The 25,829-nt window shown below is 38.2% G+C and overlaps 1 protein-coding gene across 2 annotated transcripts in view; it reads right to left on the bottom strand.

Moving 5' to 3' along the window:
- Window positions 1-503: 503 nt before the first annotated feature.
- The window catches only part of CPXM2 (carboxypeptidase X, M14 family member 2), a 77,613-nt gene continuing 52,287 nt past the window's right edge, over window positions 504-25,829 (bottom strand). For both annotated transcript variants that reach the window (XM_057417345.1, XM_057417346.1), the window contains 8 exons: window positions 20,981-21,069; window positions 15,647-15,770; window positions 14,134-14,330; window positions 13,168-13,347; window positions 11,931-12,228; window positions 7,543-7,682; window positions 6,939-7,038; window positions 504-1,407 (listed from right to left, as the gene is read on the bottom strand). In XM_057417345.1, the coding sequence (XP_057273328.1) occupies window positions 1,154-1,407; window positions 6,939-7,038; window positions 7,543-7,682; window positions 11,931-12,228; window positions 13,168-13,347; window positions 14,134-14,330; window positions 15,647-15,770; window positions 20,981-21,069 (1,382 nt within the window). In that variant the 3' untranslated portion in view covers window positions 504-1,153. The remainder of the gene's footprint in view (window positions 1,408-6,938; window positions 7,039-7,542; window positions 7,683-11,930; window positions 12,229-13,167; window positions 13,348-14,133; window positions 14,331-15,646; window positions 15,771-20,980; window positions 21,070-25,829) is intronic.

The following is a 25,829-nucleotide window of genomic DNA, read 5'->3' as shown; positions in this document are numbered from 1 at the left end:
ATACTTTATGTTTATTTAGGTCTTTCCCAGATCTGAACTGCATATTTCCTGAACCTTGATTCTATCCTGCTGAATAATTTTGTTACTCAAAAGCCAATAATAAAGCCCAAATCCTGCTCCCATAGAGTTGTAAGGCCAGAAAAGCAGCAGCAGCTGGAGTGGCAAGATGAGCAGAGCATGCAGAGGAATAGAAAATCCTCTCCATCTCAGGGAAGTCAGTGGCACAAAGTGTGCATGAGCACAGAAGAACTGAGGCAGGCCAAAAATCAAGGCAAAATATATCAGTGGATTTTTGAACTCTGCACATATCCATGACCAAGCCTGTCCTCTCATACACTATATGACCAGCTGTATTGACAAGAAAGGCTTTGTTTCAAGTCCCTTTCCCAGGTTAGAGAAGGGGTGCCATGCCACATTGCTGAAGTGGTCCTCATCCCATGCCCTTTTTATTTTTACTTTTAATTGAGTAAAAACTCAGCCTTAAAATCCAGAGAAGAAAAAAACATTTGTGGCCTTAAACTCTGGAACCACAAAACATCCTTAAATATAAAAAACCCAAGCAGGAAAGCTAAGCTGGGTTATTTGCATCAGGTTTTTTCTCCCAAGTATTATGGTGCTTGCCAAAAGGTGGAAATTCAGGGAAAAGGGAATTGAAATTTTGACACAAATTTTAATGATATTCAACAGAAGTTGTCTCCTTTTCTCTCACATGAGAACAAAACGTAAAGAGTGTAAAATCCTTTCTGAAAGGCAAAAATATACCAATTTTATACTTTAGAAACAACGTTTTACAGTTTTTCATTCAAAACAACACTTCTTTATAAGTCTCTCTTTTCTATTTTAAAGAAAACAGATTTACAAAGGATTAAATAACCCAATAAGCAAAAAAAAAAATCATTCCAGGTTAACTCAAAACATCTTTCTACATTCGTCCTGCCTCTCTCCCCAGCCCGGGGCTTATTTTGGTTCAACTTGAATTTTGTTTCTTATTTTTTTCCAACTGAACCCCCCATTATTCATCCAGCTCCACTAACAGAAAAGCCTCGTGCAGAGAAATATGTATGAAAGAGGAGCTATGTAACTCTCACTACGACTAGAGCCAGGCTGATAGAAGCAGAGCTCATGGATGCTGTGGTTCTGCCTGGGCTGAGGTCTATCGCTGCTGCCGCCACTGCCGAGCCCTTTGCCTGAGCCGCCGGATGGACAGGCTGACCGGCTGCTTCCCAAACTTCTTCATGATCTCCTTGATTCTTGCCAGGTTGGTTTTGGAGATGGTGAAATCGCACTGGGTAGCTCCCATGTCGTAGCCGACTTCGCAGGTCTTGGTGGCGGTGGTGTAGCCCTCTGCCTTCACGGCCACCACGTATTCCCCTGGGTTGAGAAGGCGCCAGTAGTCCCCATCGGCTCCTGGTAGGAAAAGAGATGGCTTTCAGGACAGCATTGAGGAAGGTGCTGTTTATGGGAATACAGAAATACCTGCGTATTGACGACACCACAAGCAACAAGCCTGCATCCTCTCACCAGGAGGGTGTCAGTGATGCTGTCCCCCATCACACATAGCGTTCTTCGTCCTGCCAACTCTACAGGAAAACCCACCTCAAAAGTTTTCCAAATGATGAAAAATGACAATGGACTTTGATTTTTCTTAAGACTTTTGTCAGATGAAGTCAAAACCATCTTGAGGCAAAGGGTCACCTTGCTGGTGATTCCCAAGGGGGTATAAAAGATCTTTTCCACACTAATTCTGCTGAAGGAATCAGTGAGGTACCCATATCACTCTCATGAACCTGGCCAGACTGCCTTGACACACGTTTTGATACTATTTAGTATGCAAAGCATATGAATGCATAATATCAACTCAGAGATCTGAGCATCCTCCTCTATAAAATCTTACACTGAGTTTTACTACACTGATTTTCCTACAGAGCATAATTCATCAAGGTACTTAATCACTTGCTTACCTGTAAGCACATGAACAGCAATAACCCTAATCAACTAAAGTAGTCATGGACAAAGCAAGATATATCTTAACACGTCATTGAATCAGGACTTTGATTACTCCTTTCTTCCTTATAAATGGTCTCAGATTACCCATACATACATAAGAATGGCTTTAGACCTCTTTCTAAGTATTATTTTAAATAACAAATATGATTAGCTGTGGACTGAAAAAGGTGAAACACTAATATCTAAAGTCAGTTTTGTACTCTTTCCTGGGAAAACCAACTGTGAAAGAAAGTGCATATTCAAATGTGCAATTCTATATATAAACAAAAATGCACCATCTCTTGATGATGAGGAGATACTTTAGTACTAATGCGAACCGGCAGCTTTGGGTTTCTTGCAATGCAGTGTGTTGCAAAAACCTAACTATGGTTTACATAAAAATATTATATTTAGGAAAAGAGCAGACTAACCTCTATGCAAAAAAAAAATGGATTTTAAGTGAAGGGTTGGTAAAATAAAAACCACGTTTGCAACCTGCAAGTGTTAATAAAAGAGCATTACCAACTATATCCTGATATTGCAGTCTCTGAACACAAGCATAGCAGCTTGCTTAGGTTTTTCTTTCAGCCCGTTTGACCCCACTTGGGGTGATGATGAAGATCCAGATTTTCTACTTCTCAGGGCTCAAGCATTTTTAAGAGGAGCTCTCTAAAAAGCTTTCTATTCAGCTCTCTCTTAACTATTGGGTCCACTGGCACCTTAACCAAAGGACAAAACATAAAGCTGTCCAGGTTTATTGAATTTATCCCAAAGGACTCATCCGTAGCTGTAAATGCTCTGGCGATACTACAGGGCTGGCAAAAGGCTACGGATCACCCAGTGTGTGGCCGTGAATGCATCCGTGCTCAGAGGCCGGCTTTAGCCCCTGGTGTTCAAAACTGACCCACATTTTCTGACACATTTAACAAGCGCTTCACCACAGCCCCACACAAGGCCAGAAAAAAAGCAACACGTTCACATACCGCTGATAAATGACTACAAAGCTGAATATTAAGCTGTTAGCAGGATGCCTTTTACCTCCTTTCCATTTACAAGTAAGCAGCCATTAGCATTTCTGACAGCTGTCATTGCCCAGAATTTAATACCAGGCTTAAAGGTCTTTTTTTTTTAAATCAGATTAAATGCAGTAAATAAAAAATTTCAGAGCAGATGGCAAGAGAAAAACAATTAAAAATACAGATAAAAGTAGTAAATAATAGGTTTGCTAAAAGAATAGGCTCCAGTGGGAGCAGGTTGGAGGTAGACTACATCTATCTCCATCTATTGGGTCAGGAAAAGAATTGCCATGTCTGCTTGGATAAAATAAAAATGCATAAAAATATGATTATAATATTATTATAACTCAAATATGCCAGGTGAGTCCATAAACCTGTCAATTAAGAGGAACACTCCGAGTGTGGAAGGACAGACCTTTGTTACAGTTGTCATGTGTACACTTAGATGTACCCAATTTCACTAATGTAAATACCTTATAAAAATCTATCCTAATGCTCTGTTACCTGCAAAAGACTCTCCAAGAAACCTAGCCATAGTACTGCACACCCAATGCATGTAACATCTAAGCCTTAACTTTTCTCTACTGAACAGGCAGCCATGAATGAGGATGGAGTTATGAGAATTATGCTTATCTTAGGGTAATGTTATTAAATGTTACTAAACACTTATTCAAAATCTTTGGGTTTTGTTAGATAATATAAACAGGGGAAGTTTAGATTGGGTATAAGGAGGAAATTCTTTCCTGTTAGGGTGGGTGAGGCACTGGAATAGGTTGTCCAGGGAGGTTGTGAATGCTCCATCCCTGTGTTCATGGCAGTGTTCAAGACCAGGTTGGACAAGGCCTTGGGTAACATGGTTTAGTGTGAGGTGTCCCCATGGCACGGGGGTTGGAACTAGATGATCTTAAGGTCCTTTCCAACCCTAACTATTCTATGATTCTATGAAATAATACGAGACATCAAAATATTGATAAAAATTTATCTGCACACTATGTGAAATTATATTAAATATGCTTTATTATTATAAATTGTGGAAAAAATATATTTTAAGAATATATATAATAAAACTATATGTATTATGTAAGTATGCAAAAAAAAAGATCACACAGAAATGTGCATCTGTATTTGAACTCTGTTCACTAGAAAGAAATTTTATATTTCTTCATCAAGATTTGCTGTGAGATTCCCAAAATGCAATTACAGGAAGCAGCACACAAAACTGCCTTTGCACCGTGAGGAAAGAGGTGTTCAGGTGCATTTGTTCATCTGACTGATGAATTCTTTTCCAAAGGTTATCTTACAAAGCACAGTTCACATCTAATTGCAACAACATGTAATCACCCAAACTTAATCAATAGTTACATCTGCATCAACAGAAAATGCAATAATTTTCCACAAAGCTCTTACTTCAGAATCAAAATCACTTAGGCTATTAATACTGTCAGCTTAGTGTCAGCAACCCTCTCTTCCCATATAATGTATCATACATCCAAGAGAAAGTACAAATAAAGAGTGCTTTCCATGCAGTTTTTGTCCATGGGATGAAGCAGAGAAATTTTCTCAAAGAAGTAAATGTTCTTAGAGGACCTTTATAGATAACTCTTGTCTGGCTCTACAGGGTAGTCGACCATGTTAATGTATCAAAGAAACAGTAGATAGCAGCTTAGCTCACTTTAAAAAAACCTTACATGAATAGAAATAGCAGCCATAATTTTTCTCCTGCTTGGCCTATTTTTACATCAAGGCAACACAGAGGTTCAAATGGATACATTTTTCAATTTAAAAGGTATAAATGAAAGCAGACCGCTGACAATTCGCCTTCTTTCACTGGAGTTATACATGCCATTTTAGCTTTTTGCCTCCAACATAAATTCTCTAGTTTCAAAGACTAATGAGACATAGAAGTTTCGAAGACTAATGAGACATACATTGTTATCTGTGTAATATAAAACAAAATAGACCTTTTATGTTCCCATCTACAAAGTGATTTGCAAACAGTGTCAGCTTAAATGTCTCATTAAAAAGAAAAATTAAAAAGAATAAGTACTTCTATTTTTACTAACAAGCACAGATGGCTTTGAGCCATAGGAGCTCAGCTCTAAGTCTAGATGTAAATAGCTGCAAGATTTTGCCAGTGTTATGAGGTGGATTTGGGGATCTTGCACATTTATTACACATGTCATTGGGTCTCCTTTCTGTATGCATGTTTGCTGTCTTGAAACTGTTGGTTTTTCTTCCATGTGGCAATCCAACGTACTGAAAGCTGGAGGTTAATCCCCTCTTGCATTTACTCAGCCTCAACCAGAGGCATATATTAATTTTGTTAACAGGGTAATACAAACTACAATTTATGGCAATCTTTCAAGACTGCCAAGACTTCTACAATGAGGAAAAACAACTGATTACTTTAATTCCTGCTAATATTTCCCAGTGGTCCCATTTGGAAATGTTTAAGGCAGAATCATAATTGCCTAATTAACTATCTGTCATTCAGTGTTTTCTCTTACAACAGAGACAGAGTAGCACTGAGATAAAGTTAATCATAAACTAAGTTAGATATTCCAAGTTTTATTATTGGCTCAGATAATTTACTGTAGCAAACATTAAAGATTTGGAAGTCTCTTATCTAAAGCTCTGTGATAGTCCATAACCTAAAATCAATAATTTACCTGTCAAAGCGTTATGTACTGTACTTCAATGGCAAAGCACATGGAAGTGGCAGCAAATGAAAGGCCCAGAATGCCAGTCAGATATATAAATGATATAAAACTAGTGTTCCTCTTTCTAATACTGAGTTAAACCTGGACTATCCAACAAGATTTCTCTGATTAGTTACCATGATGTGATTCTTCCATAAAAGTCCACAGAAAGTTGTTAACCTTTTGCAACCAGCACTTTGAGTGCCATCACTAAAGACTCCTGCTGACATCTTTCGCTATTTTTCTTCATTCTTCCTTCTTTGCTGCATCTCTGATGACTGTGTGTATTAAATCACAGTACGCAGACAAAATGAGTACTGGGCTCTGTCCCAGCCACCGCCTCTCAACAGCAATTTTCAGGTATTACTATTAATCTTGTAATTGGCTAGTGTCTATTTAAAGCAGTTCTCTATTTAGTGCCATATCTACTTTCCAAGCTATTAAATAGGCTTAGAGTTTGCTCTGAGTATACATGCCTGTGTCTGGTTGTAGATCAAAACTGTGCTAACATGACAAATAGCATTTTTTTTAACTATGCACATTTTGGGCCGAAATTCACCTGTGCAAAGCAGTGTTTCTGCTGAGACCCATTAAATGACCTTTTATACAGCTGTGATGTTTTACAGGGTACTTTAGGTTGTGAAACTCCTCTTTCCCTGCAATAGCTCTTTCTCCTCTGGACACAGCTCTAAATCACATCTCCAATACATTCAGAGTCCTATAACTGCTAACAGCTAGAGGAATGCTTTTCACTCAGCAAGGCCTTATATACACTCCTGGTTTTCAGGGCTATAATTACTCTGATTTGCACTACCTTTAAATGAGAAAAGGAGCAATAAGAGTGATATGGACTCAGCCTTTTGATTGATTTTTGGCAGATTGATTTTTGATTTTTTGGCTATTGATTTTTGGCAGATTGATTTTTGATTTTTTGGCTATTGATTTTTGGCAGATAAAAGGCTATTTTCTCAATACTTTAAGAGGTGGAAAGAGGAAGAGGGCTAGAGAAGAAAGCCATAGTTTGGTTCTTTTTTATGCAGCTGCTTCATGGGAAGAAGTGACTCTGCCCTTACGCAAACTCTGTCCTATTGCCACTCCTTCTGCAACATTCTCCTTGGACCAAATATTATCTGCTGGCTTTTCTCAGAAAAGAGTTCAAAGTTCAATGAGGTTCTGCATTTTGTTTAAAAACCATAAATCTGTTCATTTGCACTGATGTTTTGAGGGGTTTTTTTACCTGTGCGAATGTCATGGTTAACACCTTCTACTGAAATAACAGCATTTGGGATTCCCTTTCCATGCGCATCTTTTACTATGCCTTTGATGCCCCGATGAACCTAGTGAAAGAACAGACAAGAAATATTGCACAGCAACAATCACTACTATTGTTAAAAAGAGTTGGGACATATAATTCCATATGTCAATTACATATATTATGGCTTACACAATTTTGAAGTATCATTACTAACTCAGAATATAACCCTTTCAGGCATTAGCCACTTGTGAATCAGCTTACAAATTCTGGTAGGATTCCCAAGATATCAAATTCAAGAGGTAGATAAAACAAGCAGATAAAGCAGCAGACATAAGGTTTTTCTGGAACTCCTTTGTAACAAGCTTTTCACTCACATCAAGTTTTAACAAGCTTCATTGCCTTATTCTCCTAGGTCAAAACAGCCTGGCTGAAGTGATACACTAACACTGCTTGTAGGTAAGGTTTCCAACACAAACATCAATAATCATGCAATTAGCTGTGTAAGAAAAATATCAGAAACCTCAAACTCCCTTTCGTTCTGAAAGGAGTCATCAAATTACTCAGAAGTTACTCGTCTGTCAAATACCTGTTCCATAAAAACAATCAGGGACTCGCGATTGTTTTCCCATTCTTCAGGCAGCTCGCTCTCATGGGGATACTTGTCACAGCCAACGTAGATGGACAGCTCAAAGCAGTTTGTGTGCAGATAACTGAAGTCATTTATGCCTGTCAGTGGGGGGTATAAACCAAATTATTTTATATCTTCTTTTAACCTATTGATCAGACCTGATTTCTTTATGCAAAGTAATCTAACTTATTTAAACACAAACATAGCTGACTTAGACTGCATAGATGACGTCAGGGCAAAAGATTTTTAGAAATACTACATCTCCTGTATCAAAGCATCAGAATAACATCAGAGCTATATATGTGAAAAAAAAGAAGACTTTCTAAAGACAGTATCCCATCAATACACTCAAAACAGAATATATTACACCATGACAACATAGGGCACTGTGTCACCCCAGCACCACATCCCCAATTCCTTTGCCACAAAGAATGGCATCCTTCTGCCATCTCAAAACTTAAAGGAAATAGAAATTTAGCAGAAAACAAATGAACAAACAAATTAAAGTCATTCCAGATAAAGTTTCTATGATATTCTTCACTATGATAGTGATAAGACATTGGAATAGACTGCCCAGAGAAGCTCTGGCTGCCCCATCCATGGCAGAGTTCAAGGCCAGGTTGGACACAGGGGCTTGGAGCAATCTGTTCTAGTTGAAGGTGTCCCTGCCTGTGGTAGGGGGTTGAAACCAGATGAGCTTTAGGGTCCCTTCCAACACAAACCATTCAGTGATTCTATTGATGAACTTGTGAGTACAAATGCCATCGCTCTGAATATCCCCCTCCCTTCCTCTTTCTTCCCACAGCTTTATGTGCTGAGCTATGCATATCCTATATGGTGCGAGATATCCCTTAGGTCAGTTGGAGTCAGCTGTCCTGACTGTATCCCCCAACTCTTGAGCGCACCCAGCCTCCTCACTGGTGGGGTGAAGAACAGAGAAGTCCTTGACTCTCTGCAAGCACTGCTCAGCAATAACTCCTTGTGATCAACACTCTTTAGAGCACAATTCCAAACCATAGCCTCATACCAGCTACTGTGAAGAAACTTCACAGCAGCCCAGCCAAAACCAGCACACCATATTACGGCTTTGTAGAGGACTGGAGTTGCACTATTGTGCTGCAACAGGGATTTCCATGAGAAGTATGTCCTAATCAAAACCCAGGAATCGCAATGCCTCTGACCTCTGAGGAGCTGCAGTTTAAGTCTACGTTACAGAAAGCACTGTGACCTTTGCAAAGGTCCTGGGCACTTAAGGTACTCTGCCTTTAGACACAGATCTCAAACATTTTTATTCTCAGGTTTCTCTCCCATTTCTCACAATTATTTTTCCCTTGGGAAATTCCATTTATTAGTTCTCCACAATCACACAGATAATGTAAGTACATGAACACCAGAGGAATAAATGATGTGAGATTCATTTCCTATTCCACCTGCATTTCTAATAAAAATATATTTTAAAACATGTTTACTTATGATCATGAAATGTATTTTAAATGTCAAAGATTAGCAGCAAATGCATTCACCAAGTGGTTCTGATTGAAAAGAGTTAAAAACCCCCTAGTCCTATCCAGTTACCATAGTGCAGTAGTCAGGTATTTAACGAGCCCTCAGTGCCTTCTGGATAAGGAGCAAGAGGATTGTATAATGCAGATGTTAAGTTGTTCAGTTTTGTGGATGAGGAAAGCCTAAATATCAGACAGTGGCATATGCTACTCTGCATAAACATGCTTCCTCTCTGTTTGAGAAACAGATATGATTATTTTCCCCTCACATAATGTATCACATCCTGATTAATCTGTTGTGAAATGTTTTGCAGTACACAGTAATTGCTCAGTTTAAATACATGTATTTAAGAAAACGGCTTTACATTGCCAAGAGTAACTCTGTGAAGTGTCTGAACACGCAAATACAGCCTTGAAAACACTGGAAATAAAATGAATTTCATCTGTTCTTTGTCTTTGTGCAGTTCACCCAAGCAGAAACGTTAATGTAAAATTGCTAAAGAACTCGCATTGATTGCTGTTCAAAATACGTGCAGGAAATAGCATGGCTGGGTTTCAAAGTAACACAGAGGTGTTCGTGCAAGATATCTGTGGTGCAAAGACTTCTTTAGGGACTGTCTGGTGCTGAAAAGGAATTAGAAAAATCCCTTATAAGTTTTCCCATGTCATCAGCAGTGAAAAGTTTATGTGCATGATCACTGCAAGGCCAGGTAGCAGGTGGATGAGGAGAAGATGGGTGGCTTCAAGCTGTGGCACAGCAAGAAGGTGCCACCCAACCAAAGGGCATTCTACAAGCGGCATAGTGGTGTGCCACCTTTGGCTCAGACATTAAGCAAGCAGAAGCTTAGCAGAAGAAAGTGCTACACGTTGATCTGAAAGGTAAAGAAATAGTAGAAGTAGAGCAATAAAACTACATCTGTATAGTCATGGAATTACAGTGAAAAAAATATAGCTTAAATTTGTCTTCAAATCTGGAATCCTATTTGGGCAACCCATTCCAGTGCCTCAACACCCTTACAGTAAAGAATTTCTTCCTTATATCCAATCTAAACGTCCCTTGTTTAAGTTTTAACCTGTTACCCCTTATCCTATCAGTACACTACATATATATAGACATATATATATGTATGCATATATATGTATATACCTGCAATACAAATCACTCTCCTACATTTGTCTAAGTAGACAAGAAGTCTAAAACTATCTTGCAGGTTGGAGGCTGAGTTCAAATGGAAACCACATCTTTTGAGGTTTAAGTCTGGAATCCAAGGTGTAAAGAACTGAAAGTAAAAGCAACTTTCGAGCATTTTTCTCACAGACAATCTTGGAAGTCTTACAGTAACGTAAGAGAGCAGGATGTAAAGTATATTGAGAAACGTCATAAATCAATATAACAAATCAGATGAACATAATCCAATATACAATTGTTAGTAAGAAATCAAGATACTACTGAGCATCTATATTGTACATCATTACTTATTGAAACAGTCTGGCAGCTGTTAGTGACATGGCCAATGTCATCTTTTCTGGATCAATTCACAATCATGTTTCTTATAACGGGGAAATTAAACTTATAAATGAGATAATTGAGCAGTCAAGCTAGCATGCAGAGAGGGTATTTTGGGAATTAGCAGGAAGCTGTAGAAATGCATTGTCAGGCATTGGCATTGTGATCTAAGAGTCCAATCTTTCCCCGCAAATTCACCCAACATGTTTTAACCTCCTGAAGAAATATTTGGGAAGTTAATTCCTGGCTCTAGTCTTTAAAGACTGGCCAGGACTAACTTTACAGGGGCCAACATAAGAGCCATAAAAGCCATATCCAAAATTTAGAGATGTTTATGCAGTGAAATTACCTGCAAGTTACAAACACGAGCCAGTTCCAATAAAACCTGGTCTGCACAGACGCATACTTGCATCTGTTTGCCATTACTGCTGCAGTTATTCTCATTCAAGTGATGGGAGATGCACATCATTTCTTAATTTCATAGAATATTGGTTTATATAAAACAAAGGTTTTGAGCAGGACTGTGATGAATCAACAAAGTGCCTGATTTTGAGGCTGCTTGAAGTGTTCACCCATACAGATAACTATGCCTACCTATGCTGCTAAAAATGTGCTTCTAATTGGGCTTTCCTAAAAACTGATGCTCTGTCTGCAGTGCAGGAGACAGCTCTTCCTTCATGCTCCTTAACAGGGTGACAGGCTTGGGCATATGGTGAATAATTCAGCCTGTACTTTATTCTGGCAGAAGCAATGCCAGAAGCAATGGAGCCCATGCAAAGTTTAAGTGTAAGGGCGTCCACATTGTTTAAAAATTGGAAAGCAGCTTTTTGTGGCATGTTTTTACAATTCGGGTTGAATCTGTGGCTGAGTTCAGCAAGCAGGAGGCTGAAATCATCATTTTCTCATCTGAGGACCACTGGAATGTCTCAGTGGAGTCAATGCTATTGCTCTGACACTGGTTACACCTTTCGTGTCCAGCAGCAGTTTTCTGTTGGCATCTCCTGAGATGGCAAATGCTGACAGGTTTCCCCCACTGGTGGGTTTGGGGTGGGTTGGTTTTCTCCTAGCAAACCCCCTTGAATGTACAAAATCTGTAAAACTAATGTATTGCACGTGCTCATTTGGAAACCTCAGCTGTAAATGAAATTGGTTGCCAGGTATCAGTGACACAGTTTCCTTCAATACTGATACTTGATGAAATAAACAGACTTTCAGTTAGGGCAATATTCCTCTTAGGACACATTTTACCACCATTGCCTCTGCAACATACACCAGGCAGTGATGGCATTATCCTATTTAGCAAGGTAATGCTAATTGCTGTTTCTATAGGCGCTTACTTCCAGCCACGGTATGCCAGGATGCTCCATTAACAGTGCCATCTTCCTTTTGGAAATCCTCTGTGTGACACGCTCTCCTCCTCGCATCTGTCATCAGCCGATGTGTGGAAGCATAGGAATATGCAAGCCAACGAAAGACATGGTCATCTGGGGTAGGTGTGTAATCCTGGGTTTTCCACATGGATCTCACCATGTCATAGGGGTATGCCACCACAAGCTCCCCTCCCTGCAAATTGCCACCCAGCACAAAAGGAATTTTTTCCATCCATGCTATTATTGCCCTTGTCTCCACTGCCACCTGGGAGGAAAAGAAACAGCAGCTTTGATTCAAGCTCTGATATTGGATAATCTCCTATCAAAGGTAGACCAGATGCAGGAGACCTGCTGTAAGTTCCTTAGCTTAGAGTGAGCAGTCAGTACAAGAGACGTGTCCAAGGAGAAAGGCTTCCTAAAATTATGGTGCATGCCAGCCATGCCTTGGAAATCTCTGATATAACAGCTATCAAAGCCTTAATATTGGTAATTTATGCAGCAGGAACACTTATGTAGAGTAAGGTCAAGAGCAGCAACCAACAGTGATCAGATCCTGGCACTTCTCCACCCTGCTCTCAGCTGAAATCAGTTTTCAAAGTAAGGGATTTTTAAACCAGAAATATTTCTAAAGCCCACAGAACCGCAATAGCTCCCCTCAAGCTCGGGGAATTTCAGCCACTATAAATAGTTGCCATTATGTTTAAAAGGCCATGCAAAAATGAGTTAAATTTTTAGCATTACAATTCAATAAATGACTTTAGCCTAAGCCACTGCATTGGTTTTGTGTATGCCTCAGCAGTTACTGTGTTATTTCAGACAAGAATACATTTCAAATAAGAACAAATAAGAAACCCCCAAGAGACTTCTTTATGGCTACTGAGTTTGCAAAGAGCTCAACTATGCTGCAAAACTAAGGAGAAGCCTGGTTCACAGCCTTGAGTCGTCCAGGTTCTCACAACACCAGGGGGAAAAGAAAATCCTCCAGGAAGCAGTTTCCTTCCCATTCTAACTGCCTGTAAAATATGGGGGTGAATAGTACTTTCATGGTGCACTTTTGTTTCCATTGACTAATGAGGAAGCCTAGGCAAGTAGTTTAGATCATGTATGTCGCTTCACCTGCAAGTTATTGATTTACTGAGAAACATAAAGCTCAATCTTTCAACATGCCCCAGCCTTTGTGCTCCCTCTCTCTGGCCTTACTCACGGTGGCATTTTCAGACAGGTACCAGTCAGGGATTGGGATGTGATGGTTTGGAACTTTTCTTTTACTCTTCTTCTGATCCTCTGACTCCCAGAGCAAAGAGTTTAAATCAGGGAAATTATTGTTGATATCAATGCCGTCCTGAGTCCATCGTCCTAAAGACCAGCCCCCTAATTCTGAACCCTTAGATAAAAGAAAGGAACAAGGGGAAAACAATGTAAAAATTCATTTAAGAATACAAAAACATGTGAGCTCTCAGCAAAGTGTTTGGGGATGTTTCAGAGAAAATCCTATACAGAGAAATGGAAGGATTAATTAGTTAACTGAAATGAGTAATTGACTTATTTTGATTTTGTATGAAACCTTGTATAAAGTGAAACAAAACCCATGACAAATTACTTGGGGTTAGCCTAAATGTTGTGGTTTTTATTTCAGACTGATTTTCCACTGGGTGGCAATGGAGATAGCATATATTCCCTTCCATGGTTGTGAGTGGGACTTCTGTATTCCAGTCTTCTACAGACTGCCTTGGGAGATTTTCCAGTGCATTTGACCAGCCCCTGCAACTTTTCCTCCTGGTGCCTGTCTCCTTCCAGACTGAATTATTATGATGCCCAACACATTGTGCTCTCCTTAAACACACTATTAAGTTTCAGCTGTGGAGGAATGCAAATTTTCATGTGCTTAGCTTGGTTTCTCATGAGAAACAGACTGCATGAATTTTCCATTTTCCATAAGTGTTCCCATTGATCTATACACCTCAGTATGGTTTGTCCTGGCATTCATTGTGACCATCCTTTCCATATACACCTTGTTACCCAATGTACACAGCTTTCTTTTTCCTGTTTCAGTGGTTTATGTTTGATGTGTTTAATCACTTCTTAATTTTGTTTGCTTCTAAAATATGATCTTTGAAAAAGAAAACAATGACAACAGGAGCACATTTCATTCATCAAATAATCATATTACCGCTTTATATGCCTTGTCGTATCCATCTGGATTGACTGAGGGCAGGAGGTGGATTCTGGTATCCTCAATTAGATGTACAATGCGTGGGTTCCCAGCCAGGTACTCCTGGCACATAAACTGCATTAGCAAAAGGATTAGCTCACGTCCAAGCACTTCATTCCCATGAGCTCCTGCAATGTACCGGAATTCTGGTTCACCTGTTGAAAACACATGGAGAAGTGTAGACAAAGCAGGAAATCAAGCATCTAACCAGACTTCATTGATGTCAATCAGCAACATTTCACTGACAGAGAACTGGAGAAATGTATTAACTGAAGAAATGATAGATGACCATATAACTTTGCAGAAACAAGTGATTATTTGTTGCCGTTTTAGAAGAAGACTTATATATCAGTGATACCTACGGCCAATTTGTAAACCCTTCAAAGACCACTTTCCATTCTTAATTACATTCACAGTTTCTCCATTTTACAGGTAGATTTTAAATGTTTTGATAGTCTAAAAATAGCACGAATATTACACTGCCAGTAGCTCTTTGGGACAGAGGTCAAGACTCTTAAAAGATAACAGCCAGTAACTGCACATAATTGATCTCTAACTTCACACATCCCTTTTCCTTCACTAATAATGCAACAATACTTGCACTCAACTACAAAATAATTCAGATGTGATTAGGACTAATACCAGCTGTTAAGATAAAAACCCTATATTTTAGCTGTCCTTTGTATGAATAACACACCCAAACATCAACAACTGCCCAAGCTATAGCTTGTGGCTGGATTCACCCTCCCAGTTTGTCTGGACCCATGAGACACTCCTTGCATGTTTTCTGCAGGACTCTCAAATGAAGTGGACAAGGCAAACTAGATTACTTATTCTGGTGTTAACATCTGAGATTCACAGGCTGCAGTCTAACACCAGCTCCTTCCTTGCGTAGGACAAACACATATCCAGGTACTTATGGACATGGCAAAGCACAAGACATCTTTATTCCAGATGCCTCAGGCTCAATTGTAGTGAGATCCTTATTTTTCTTGACAGCAGGACAAAAGACCAAATGAGTTCCTATTCTGAAGAATTATATCACTGTAGAAAATTGTACCCCAACACTGACCAGTGAAAGATGATTTGGGAGATTTGACTTGTCCTTTTTTGCAATGCATTTACCCCATATAAAAAAGGTAAATTTCTATCCAAAGCTGCATAAACCCCCACAACTAAAATCCATTCTCCAGTACTAAAGCTCACTTTTATTTTGTTATTGTAAAGAATAAATCTTATTATCATTAAAGAATTTGATCCCACATTCAAAATGCTTTCTATTTGTGCTCACCCTCCTCTTCCCAATTTAGAAATACAGCGCTGAAGTTCCTCCCACACACATTTGAAATCTTTGCTGCCATGAATATAATCCCATCAGTGATAATTACTGCAGATACAGAGAATGAGGAGAGAAAAAAAAAAAGCCAAATCCTAACACCCTTCAACAGATTTAGTTAGACTAAATCCTAACCAACTTCGTGTTCTCCTGGGTTGTCAGAAATCTCGACAGCATACAGCTTCAGTCCTTGGTTGCTTTTTCCAATGTTATAAATCCGTGTGATATTTGGGCACATTTTATTCACAGTTTTCATCAACTGCCAACAAAAAAAAAAAAGACATATAGTTAGACAACACCGAATCAAAATAGATCTGCCATTAATTGTTTCACTCCATATTGGTTGTGGAAAAAAAACTCTTCATTTTCTTTTCTGATTTTTTTCTTAGTTGCAAAAGCCTTATATTTATTTAATGAATTTATGGCTCTGCTACAACACACCATAATGCTTTTTCAGCCAGAGCAAGCTGAATCCTGTCTGCTGAAACACCACAGCACAGGTGATGCTCAAGTTATTTCTTATCAGATGTATTTGTAATATTCTCACAAAATTCAGGATGTGAGAGGGAAGTCCAGTAGGAATAAAACCAGTGAAAACATACTACTTTACCATCAAGAAGTAGTAAATCACACTTCAAAAACATTATGCAGAGGAGGATAATTAGCTGTTTTAACATTCCTTTCTTTGCTCTCTGTGGGCATACAGTTAAGGGATTTGAGATGCCCCATAGCGTTTAGTGGCATGGTGTTGCATGAGGATTGCAGGTTGCCACAGACACTACCCAGTGAAGGAGGTTTCTCTCTCCTTTTCCCCTAGCAGCAGTGATTTAATTCAAAACAAATGAAGAGAGAAGGACATCATTTTAAACCTGTATTTCCCAGTAAATTCTTATTACACCCACCTCCACTGACGTCGAAACCAAGCCCACCCTTCTTCTATTACAACATGAAATCTCACGTGGGAAAATTGTTAACTAAGGCAGCATTGACATGGGTAAAATAATGAAACAGATAAAATCCGAATGACTCCATAAACAGAAGGATGTACTCCTTCAGTAAATAACAGATTCCTCAGAATTTGCTTATGATGTTTCAGAAAAAAAACCCAGAAGTAATAATGGAAATGCCAACAGCCTGTCTGAAGGCATTCATCCCATCAAAATCTATTCTATTCACTTTTTCTGCAGATACTGCATGACATAGTCAAAATAGAATCAAATTGCCTTAGTGCTTACTGAACCCAGGACACTACTGAAGCGCACTTGGGAGGTCATGGTTAAGGGTAGTTCTGCCTAAACCAACAAGCTAATACAGATGTCATCCAGGTAAGGATACCTGGAGTCTAAACTGTCACATAACTTTACTGTGGCTTTTCAGGTAAATGTTAAAATTTACAAACAAGACTAGAAATATCTGTGTTAATAATAAGAAGTTATTGTGAATAGCTGTAAATGATGAGAATTTGTCTCCATTTTTATTCATTGGAAGGCATTAATGAAATAAGGACTTTACTGTAAATTGGAACCCTAGGGACTATTAATTAGACAATCTTTTCATAAACAAGGGAGCATACATTAATGAAGAAATACTGTAGCACAACAAAACTCTTTGCTCACATAGTGCTCATTTAGAAACAATATTGGATGATCACAGGGCCCATGATTTTAAAGAAATGCAATTATTGGATGTGTCTGATTCCCATGCCAACATTTAGGAAATCTAAGCGGAAGCACAATTCACACTGGGAAGATCATTAAAATTCCTCTCATAAAAGGCTTCACTTCTATTTATAATCATGTTGCAAAGAGACTGAAAAGATGCTATTCCTGTATGTTTGTTCATCTCACATGTTGGGTTTATACATGTGAAAAACAATTTCTTTTGCAAATCTAAACTCAGCACTTGTTTAAAAAATACAGTCAGTTCTGCTCCTTCAGTGTATTGTCTAGTTTCATATCTGTTTTTTTTTTCATCACTGTCATCATCATCAGTGTGCTGGTATGATGGAATACCCATCTGTTTCTATGGAACTCGTCTTAGCGTTCTGGGCATGCAGAAGTGGGTATTTCATCATTTGTTCCAGCTGAAACACAAAGCTGAAGCCGGAGGCCACTCACATTTTCTAGTGTTTGATATGAGTTATTTACTAACTTTCCAAGACATACTGCCTTAAAACTTTGGGGTCAACCTGCTCTTAATGAACCAAAAATACTACCGATGGATATGGAGCTATGGAGCTCTTTCTAAAGTATCACAGACCAAAACTTAGCCAAGGTCTGCTGCATGGGGATTATTAGCTTATGTCCTTCTGGCAACTAGATGAAAAAGATTATTATTGGATCAAATACTATGTTTTTCTCCAATAGAGATAAATATTATTTTTTCACTCTGCCAATGAGTACAGATACTGCATTAAAAGAAGGTCTATTGTAGGAAGCTAAAAATGGCTTTCTGTAACGTATAAATAATGTTTTTGTCTTAGACATATGTTTATTAATTCCTCTCGATACAATCTCTTCAAGCTGCTGGAAACTCGTCCTTGCTGATGTATTGCTGCATCCATGCAGCTCCCCAGGATACGAAATAAGGAAGATGAGCTTGAGCCTGTCATGTCAGAGATGTCTCTGAAATAAAGCTGCAGATCAAAAGCTTTCCTAACATGCCTGTCACTTCAGCGTGCAGAGGACACCAAGAGCATCAATTTAGGAAAGCAAAGTATGTTAAAAGTTCATTATAAGCAAGAAAAACGCCTAGAACCAAGTTCATATGATATTAGTTACTGGAAATATTTCTATTGGCCTCAGTAAACTCCCCATCACCTCTTTAATTGCAACCATGTGATTACTTCTGAGTCAAACAAAGAATCTTTCCTGAATCAGGGCCTCTGTAGTAGACTTGACTGTGGCTCTTTTGATAACAGTATGGATATAGTAATGTAGTTGAATGTTTATATGTAAATACAGTACTGAAAATGAACATATTTCATCTCTGGTTTTCCTACAGCCAGCACAATAGGTCACCTGAAATGTCAGTGTTTTCTTTGTGCTTCTACAAACTGTCAAAGACAATTGATGATAACAGTCACTCGGGGCTTTATTAACAACCAGCAGGACTGTAAAACACTTTCACAATTACGATCACTAACAGTTCTTATTTGACAGTTATTTGTTTGTCACTAACAATTATTTGCCTTATTTGGACCCTAGAAAAAGACTGTATGCAGCTGTTGAAAAAGCCTGGAACACTGGTTTCTGAAGGCCCAATTCCTTTATTTTGCAGAAGAGGTGTATTAAATGTAGGTCTAAGTGCCATCTACACTTAGAGGATGTAAAAGGACTCTCAGTCAATGCCTTTCAGGTTAGGGCTATTCTTTATGCCCTCTGGAGATCATAGCATCATTTAGGTTGGAAAAGACCCTTAAGATCACATCCAAGTGTTAACCTGGCTCTACCAAGATCTCTGTATTTCTCGTTCTGCTGCCAGCCAAAACAAAAAGTACCTCCTTCTTGAGCTTGGAGACTATCAGATAGAGACGACTGTCAACCCGGCATTGCATGCAGGCTAGGATGTTCTACATTTGTTTCTTTCACACTTAAACCTGTTCAATCGTTAACACACACACTGGTCTTTGATGTTGTGTATTATGATTACCTTGAGTCCATAATCACAGGTGACCATGAAAAGTAACACAAGACTTCAGGGGTGCTTGGAGTGGCTTGTCCAAAGGTAAAAGTCACACCTAGTATGTATTTAAAAATTAACAATCCCATTTCCTAAAAAACATATGATCTGGGTTTGTTGTTCAAAGACAAGGTTGTACTCAAATATCCATCTCAAACTATTTCTGGGGTTCTTTATCAACCATTTTAACAGCTTCCTATATAGCTCATCCAGTTCCAACCCAGGAAGGTTGATCCAAGCCCCTGTGTCCAACCTGGCCTTGAACACTGCCAGGGATGGGGCAGCCACAGCTTCTCTGGGCACCCTGTGCCAGCGCCTCAGCACCCTCACAGGGAAGAGCTTCTGCCTAAGAGCTCATCTCAATCTCCCCTCAAGAGAGACAAGGTTAAACCATTCCCCTTGTCCTATCACTACTTGCTCTTATATGTACTAGATGTACTCTTATTATAAATTCCATCTTCCTAAACAGTGAGTTCTATTAAAATAATCTGGCACTGATGAAATGTCTCCCTCTCATAAAGACATGACATGTTACTATGTAATACATGCTTCCAAAACACAGCCCAGGGAACATCCTCTCTTTTTCCTTTACTGTTCATGACAAATAACTTCAAAGAACAGGGGTTTTCTATGTTGGTTGGTAGTGAAGTAGCTAATAAAACTGACAATAATGCACACACACTAATCAAGTTGACTCTAGATATCAACAGTCATTTTTCCATTTTCCTCTCAGGGCAGAAACTATGAAGTTCCAAAAATAGTTTTTGGAATACAAGACTTGTTGCAACCCAACCCACAGTATCCCACCTACCAGCAGCAGAACTGAAGTAGAATCCAATAAGCTCTAAATAAATCCATTATTTTGACAAAAAGAGAGCCAGCAATTGGGAAAGCACAGTCAAAGCCAGTTCACAACTGACAAGCTCTCAGCCATAGTGGCAAATTTTCTACTTTTATGAAAAGTGGAAAAACATTCCACTTTTTCCTGAAGGTATTTCTAACCTGACTAACCTGTCTTTCTGCAACAGGAATGTAAAAATACACTTTATTTTATTGTTCTTGACAGTAATTATGCCAATTGAGTGTCTATTTGTTTAGTCTTTGTGCTAAGAAATATAAGCCATGAAATCTCTACCGAAATAATTGTGTGACTCAGTACACAATTGCTCAATAAAGATGAATGGTGATTCATGCAGTATAAATACACTGAAAATTCAGCACACAGCAAATGATTCACACACTTCAAGTCCAAACATGTTAACTTTACATTCGAAGACAAAGTGGGCAGAAATATTTCTTTAGGACAACCCACACTTATGCCTGTGGTGATATGAAGCACGATTTTTTTCGTAGTGTTTTTTTTTTTTTGTGCGTGTTTGCATAAATTTTCACAACTGTGAAAACAGAATTGGACACTGTATGGTTCATTCTGATTTTCTAAACCCACTGAAATGCAGAAGAATTCTGATGACTAAGACTAAGAAAGGAGTAACCACTAACATTCACCACTCCAATACAGATGGAAGAAAAATGATGGCACAGGATATGTAAATACTTCCCCTGCCATGTAGTCATGTTTTAGGTTAAATGATGTACAAATTAAGACTTTGGGATTTTAATAAATTACTTCTTTTAACAGATTAAATTAAGGGAAAAGATTTTTTTAGTCTGATTTCAGACACTATTTAGTAATATATTTAACAGTGTAGAATTCAGATTCCACAACGTCAAAAACCTGCACCCATCCACACTCCATCTAAGAGATCACACTCCGGCTTCTTTGCCTACCTGCCTCATTTCCTTGTAGTTGTGATGCTTGAAGTCCAGGTTATCTGTGGTTGTCATTTCGTTTCTCCTGTGGTAATAATTATTTGGGTCTGAGGAAAGAAATAAACAGATTTTCATGCGCTTATGAATGTCAGATTTAAAGATGCTTAGCCATCATAGCGCATTCAAAGAATGTGGAAATCTGAATTCCAAGTGCCTATATGTATTTAAAACATCTTTCAAAGGCAAAACTCAAAAACCCAACAAATTTGAAATATTTCTAATTACTGCACAAGTCATCTCACATAGATTCAAACAGAAGGAAGGAGACAGCAGGAATCAGCTTGCTAGAGAACTAGTCTGCACAAAAATCTTAATGTCAAGAGAAAAACAGTAGGGCATCCTTCAGCTATAGAGGAGAGCAAAAGACACTGCAAAATGAGTTAGACACAAGATAAGGGGTGGGGGGTGGAAATCACAACTCAAGAAAAAGCCCCAGTAAATGTTTTTTGTCTACTTGATTTATTTGCTATTAGAAGGAATTATCTTTTAGCTTTCTGGATGAGTATTTTCAGAGTCTATGCTCTGCTTGCAAAGTACTGAAAGGCTCTACTGTGAATATTAATCATTCCTGATTACTTTCCTAAACATTTCTTTGCAGTTGTTGGATCTCTTTGTTACTTTAAAATTAGCATATTCATTAATTTGTGGATACAAGTTATAATTTGTGCGCTTGAAGTATCAAAGGAGAACATGTGGATAGAACAAAAACATTTGTTTCCTTGCCTTTCCAAGCCTTTCACCTGGAAAACAAAACAAACCAGGCCAAGACTGCTCAGGGCTCATTTTTGTATATGTGCTCCTTAGTCTAATCTACTGTGATTTGGTTTTAGAAAAAAACAAGTCTATTTGGAAAACACTGGACACATTCCTTAATTTGCTGTATCTGGGATGTCTGGAATTTTGAGTCTGTGAAATCAGTGGCTGTCAGGCTGTTAGGAAAAATTTTCTCTTTGCAGAAAACAATCTTTATTTAAGATTGTTGGAAAAAAAGCCAAATATGAAAGCCTACATATGATCCTGCCTTATTGCGACACAATCAAAAGACGTTATCTCTAGAGAAGAAGAAAGGTTTGGCTGGCTATTTTCTAAACGGCATCACCCATCAGTTGTGATTGGTTTTGGGGACAATAAGCGTAATGTTTAGTAGGAAGAGTACACAGATATTATCCTCTAACAACACAATGAATTTACGGAAAACTTAAAAATACCTTATAACAACATTTTGAAGCTTCGTATTTGACATTAAACCTCTAAATGCTCAAATTTCTTCTTTGCATGGAATTATAAAAGTGTTTGGGTTTTGTTGTTTTTTTTCTGTTTTTTTTTTCTTATGTGGAAAAAAAAGCAAAATTTGAACTATTTAAGTTATTTATGAAATGAAACATGAAAGTTCCATTAAGCTTCACTGTAACATCACTCATGTTCTCTACCACTTATTTACTCTTCATTCACATGCTTGTCTCCAGTTCATCCTCTAAACTACAGCAAAAATGATGGAAGGTTGAACTTTACTCCAAAACATGACTGAAAAATGTCAAAACCCCACCTTGCCTCAACAAAATCTGCTTGTTCAATGCAGACTCTCCTTCCCAGTGAAAACTTATTCTGTAACAAGACCACCAGGAAATGGATTTAAATTAGAGCCTAATCAGGTGAGGAAATAAGATTTCTTTGCTTATTAAAAGAAAGTTTCAAAGAACCCAGAGGGTTAAGTTTCACATAATTCAACTGCATTTTCAGGTGTTCTTTCAAATCTAATTGCAGGCTAAATTGATGCAAGCCCACTGACAGCCATAATGCTGCACTAATGCTGCAGATGATTCTGGAATGCCAAATGCTTAAAGGGTCAACCCATATTAATTCATAGAGATTATTCATTAATATATTGATGATTGAGAAATGTAAATCACGAAACCCCTCCCCTTCTGGAGGCAATGTGTTTAATGCCACACAGAATATCTTCACCACTGTAAAAATCTCTCTTGTAACAATATAAAAATAAACATCATAAAACTGCCAGGATATTGAAGGCTTTTCCTTATCACCATGAGCCAAAATACACAGCAGCCGATATTTTTTTCCTAATACTTTAATCCCATTCCTTTCAAAGTCTGGCACTTTTTCCATACATCAAACGTTAATATCATGGGAATGACTGTGAACTCTGTAGAATTGGTGGAAAATAAGTATAAAAATCATACAGTGAGAATGATTGTAACTTTGGTCCTTCCTCAAAAACAGTGCACAATTTGACAGCTCCCTAGAGAATTAACACTCCTATTTCTGCCAGGCTCTACTGTCAGTCTGCTTGGAGCACTGTATTCCTGCTGCAGCAGAAAAATTAAAAGCTAAAATGTAGAGTCTTGTGCACAGATGGTTAGGTCCACTTTGGCAAAAATTATTTTCTTTAATAAGACAGAGAATAAGAGATTAAGAAACTCAAACCATGGAAGAATTAGAAGGGAAATGCATTCATTTATTCACAGGACTAATTCAGTCTCTTTTACTTCTCAGGAGAAGGGATCCTGCAAAACTGTGGCACTCCCATTTATACAGGGGAATACTGTTTTTTTCTATCATTAATGTGTCTTTACTAGACACTAGAGATAACTAAGTTTGTAGGTAAATGTACTTTCATATTTCTATTCTTTGTAAGTATGGAGAAGTGCCTAAGAAGCTCTAAAATGCCCAACCACTCTCTGAGAGCTCCAGGAACTACCCATGAAAGTACCAGAGGACTGACTGCTCATCAGTTGGATGTATAGAATGGATTTTCTGTTATATTACAGCTCTACACAGCACCTCAAGAGGAGGAGCCCTGATGCCTCCAGTGGGTTTCCAGTTATTATTCAAAAAACAACAATGGGTGCTGGTTGTTTCTTACCTCCTTTAGTTTTCAGTATGCTCTGAGCTGGCACAGGAAAGTTATGACATGGGCTTTGCAATGACTTGAAGATGAAATTAACACTCACAAAAAATATTGTCAAAATTCATTTACTAAGTAAAACCTGTACCCATTCCCCATATGATTTGTTCACGTGCTTCTTTCTTACAGAAGTCCTACACTAAGTTGTATGCTGTCATATCAATGAAGCTTGCAAGCTCACAAGTGGCACTCATATGGTGCTCAAAGTGGACAAGATACTGAAGTCAATCCAAGTGATTTAGATAAAACTCTAGTCTAAATCCTTTAGACTGCCCTAATAATCTCACCGTGCCATTTTGCAAATGACTGATATTTTCATTTCCATTTAGTACAAGTAAATTTGACTTGTCTTCACAAAACTGAACATGCCACAGACAGCACACATGAAAAAAAATCCTGAAAAAAAATCTGCTGTCAGACAACTCAGATGATTTTTAGTTTTTTTCCACATGATCTATTTCATGGCAGTCATGAGCATTAACATCACACACTAAATCAGCAGTGAAATCATATTCTTCAACCATACATGGAATCTTTTCTATATATGTTCATGTATAGTCAAATACCAAACAAATAATTCCAGTTAAGCATGAGGAATGATGATAATGGGTGAGAGGAAACCCAAACTCTTAGCCTGCAGTATGCTTCTTAAATTTTTCTGCCAACATTTGATTTTTCTAATAATTTCCCACAGTTTGATTCTTATAATAACTAGAATTCTTTTGGAATTAGGTGATACCGTCCATTCCATCCCAAAGCATCCTGATTCCTCAAAACTCCATTTTACAAATAAAATATGAAAGAAAATCTTTTAATGAGAACCACTGCATTGCTGGGGGTAGCTATACATTCGTCTTGATAAGTATGGAGAACCAGAATACATTTGCTTTTCCCAGGAGAATGATTGAATATGGTCTCATTTTTACCCAGCAAATTCTTCAAAAAATATTACATTGCCCAATATTAAGTTTTAGCTTTGCAATGACAAAGCAGAACATAAGTGCAGACTGTCACTCTAAGCACAAATTACTCTCGCAAGCAGTTAGCTGAATTTATGCAATATCACTTATAGTGAAAGATACTTGCAGAAAGTCACCGTTTTATACAAGGTGAGCACTAGAAAACCAGGTAGCCTGGCAATAAGAGACAAGCAAGGAAATTAAAACCAAATGGTGCATCCTCTGCAAAACACCTCACTCCATTACAGAGTTCATTTTTTATCATGGGTTGAAAGTGATGGCATAATCATGATACCAATGATAGCTTTCTATATAAGAATTATTAAAAATTAAATCTAATAAAAAATTTATTCCATTAAAATAATTGCCCATTGCCTTGAATACTCTACAGTATAAATAAATGCATGAAGAGCTCAGCTAATTTTCTCTCTCCTATCTCTGGGTACTTTTGATCATATGCAGTTTCTTTTTGATTTTCCTTAGGTTCAAGAAAGAAGAGGCACGGAAAGTACATCCAGCCCTCTGAGGCAACTGCAAAAGATTGTGCGTATCAGTCTATGCCTATGTAAATACCAACATTTTGGGAAAATGGAGAGGGAATTAAATGCTGGTGCTTTTGTCTTCTTTTTCCCCAGTGAGGAATGGCACCTCTGATCCTCTGCTATAGGTAGGCTTTTATGGCATCTTCCCTTTTTTTCCTTTTCTGGCATCAGCTAAATGTTTTTCCCTTGGTGAAACAGCAAATCACTTCTCCCATCTGAAAGACAGTGCTGACACAGTTGGATAACACAGCTTTTTTTGTAGAGCTCCTGTAATAGGCTAGAAAAAGGTTGTTTGTCAAGACTAGCCTACAATAGACCAAAAATGTATAAGTAGTATATTTCACTGATTGAAATTACCATCATTTTATGTAATACAGATT

Source organism: Pezoporus wallicus, unplaced genomic scaffold (assembly GCF_028554395.1).
Source record: "Pezoporus wallicus isolate ANWC-B61680 ecotype Strahan unplaced genomic scaffold, APGP_CSIRO_Pwel_v1 contig_8188, whole genome shotgun sequence".
In the NCBI taxonomy this organism is placed as follows: Eukaryota; Metazoa; Chordata; class Aves; order Psittaciformes; family Psittacidae; genus Pezoporus; species Pezoporus wallicus.
Note: the sequence above shows the minus strand (reverse complement) of the source record. Positions and strands in the feature narration are given on the sequence as shown.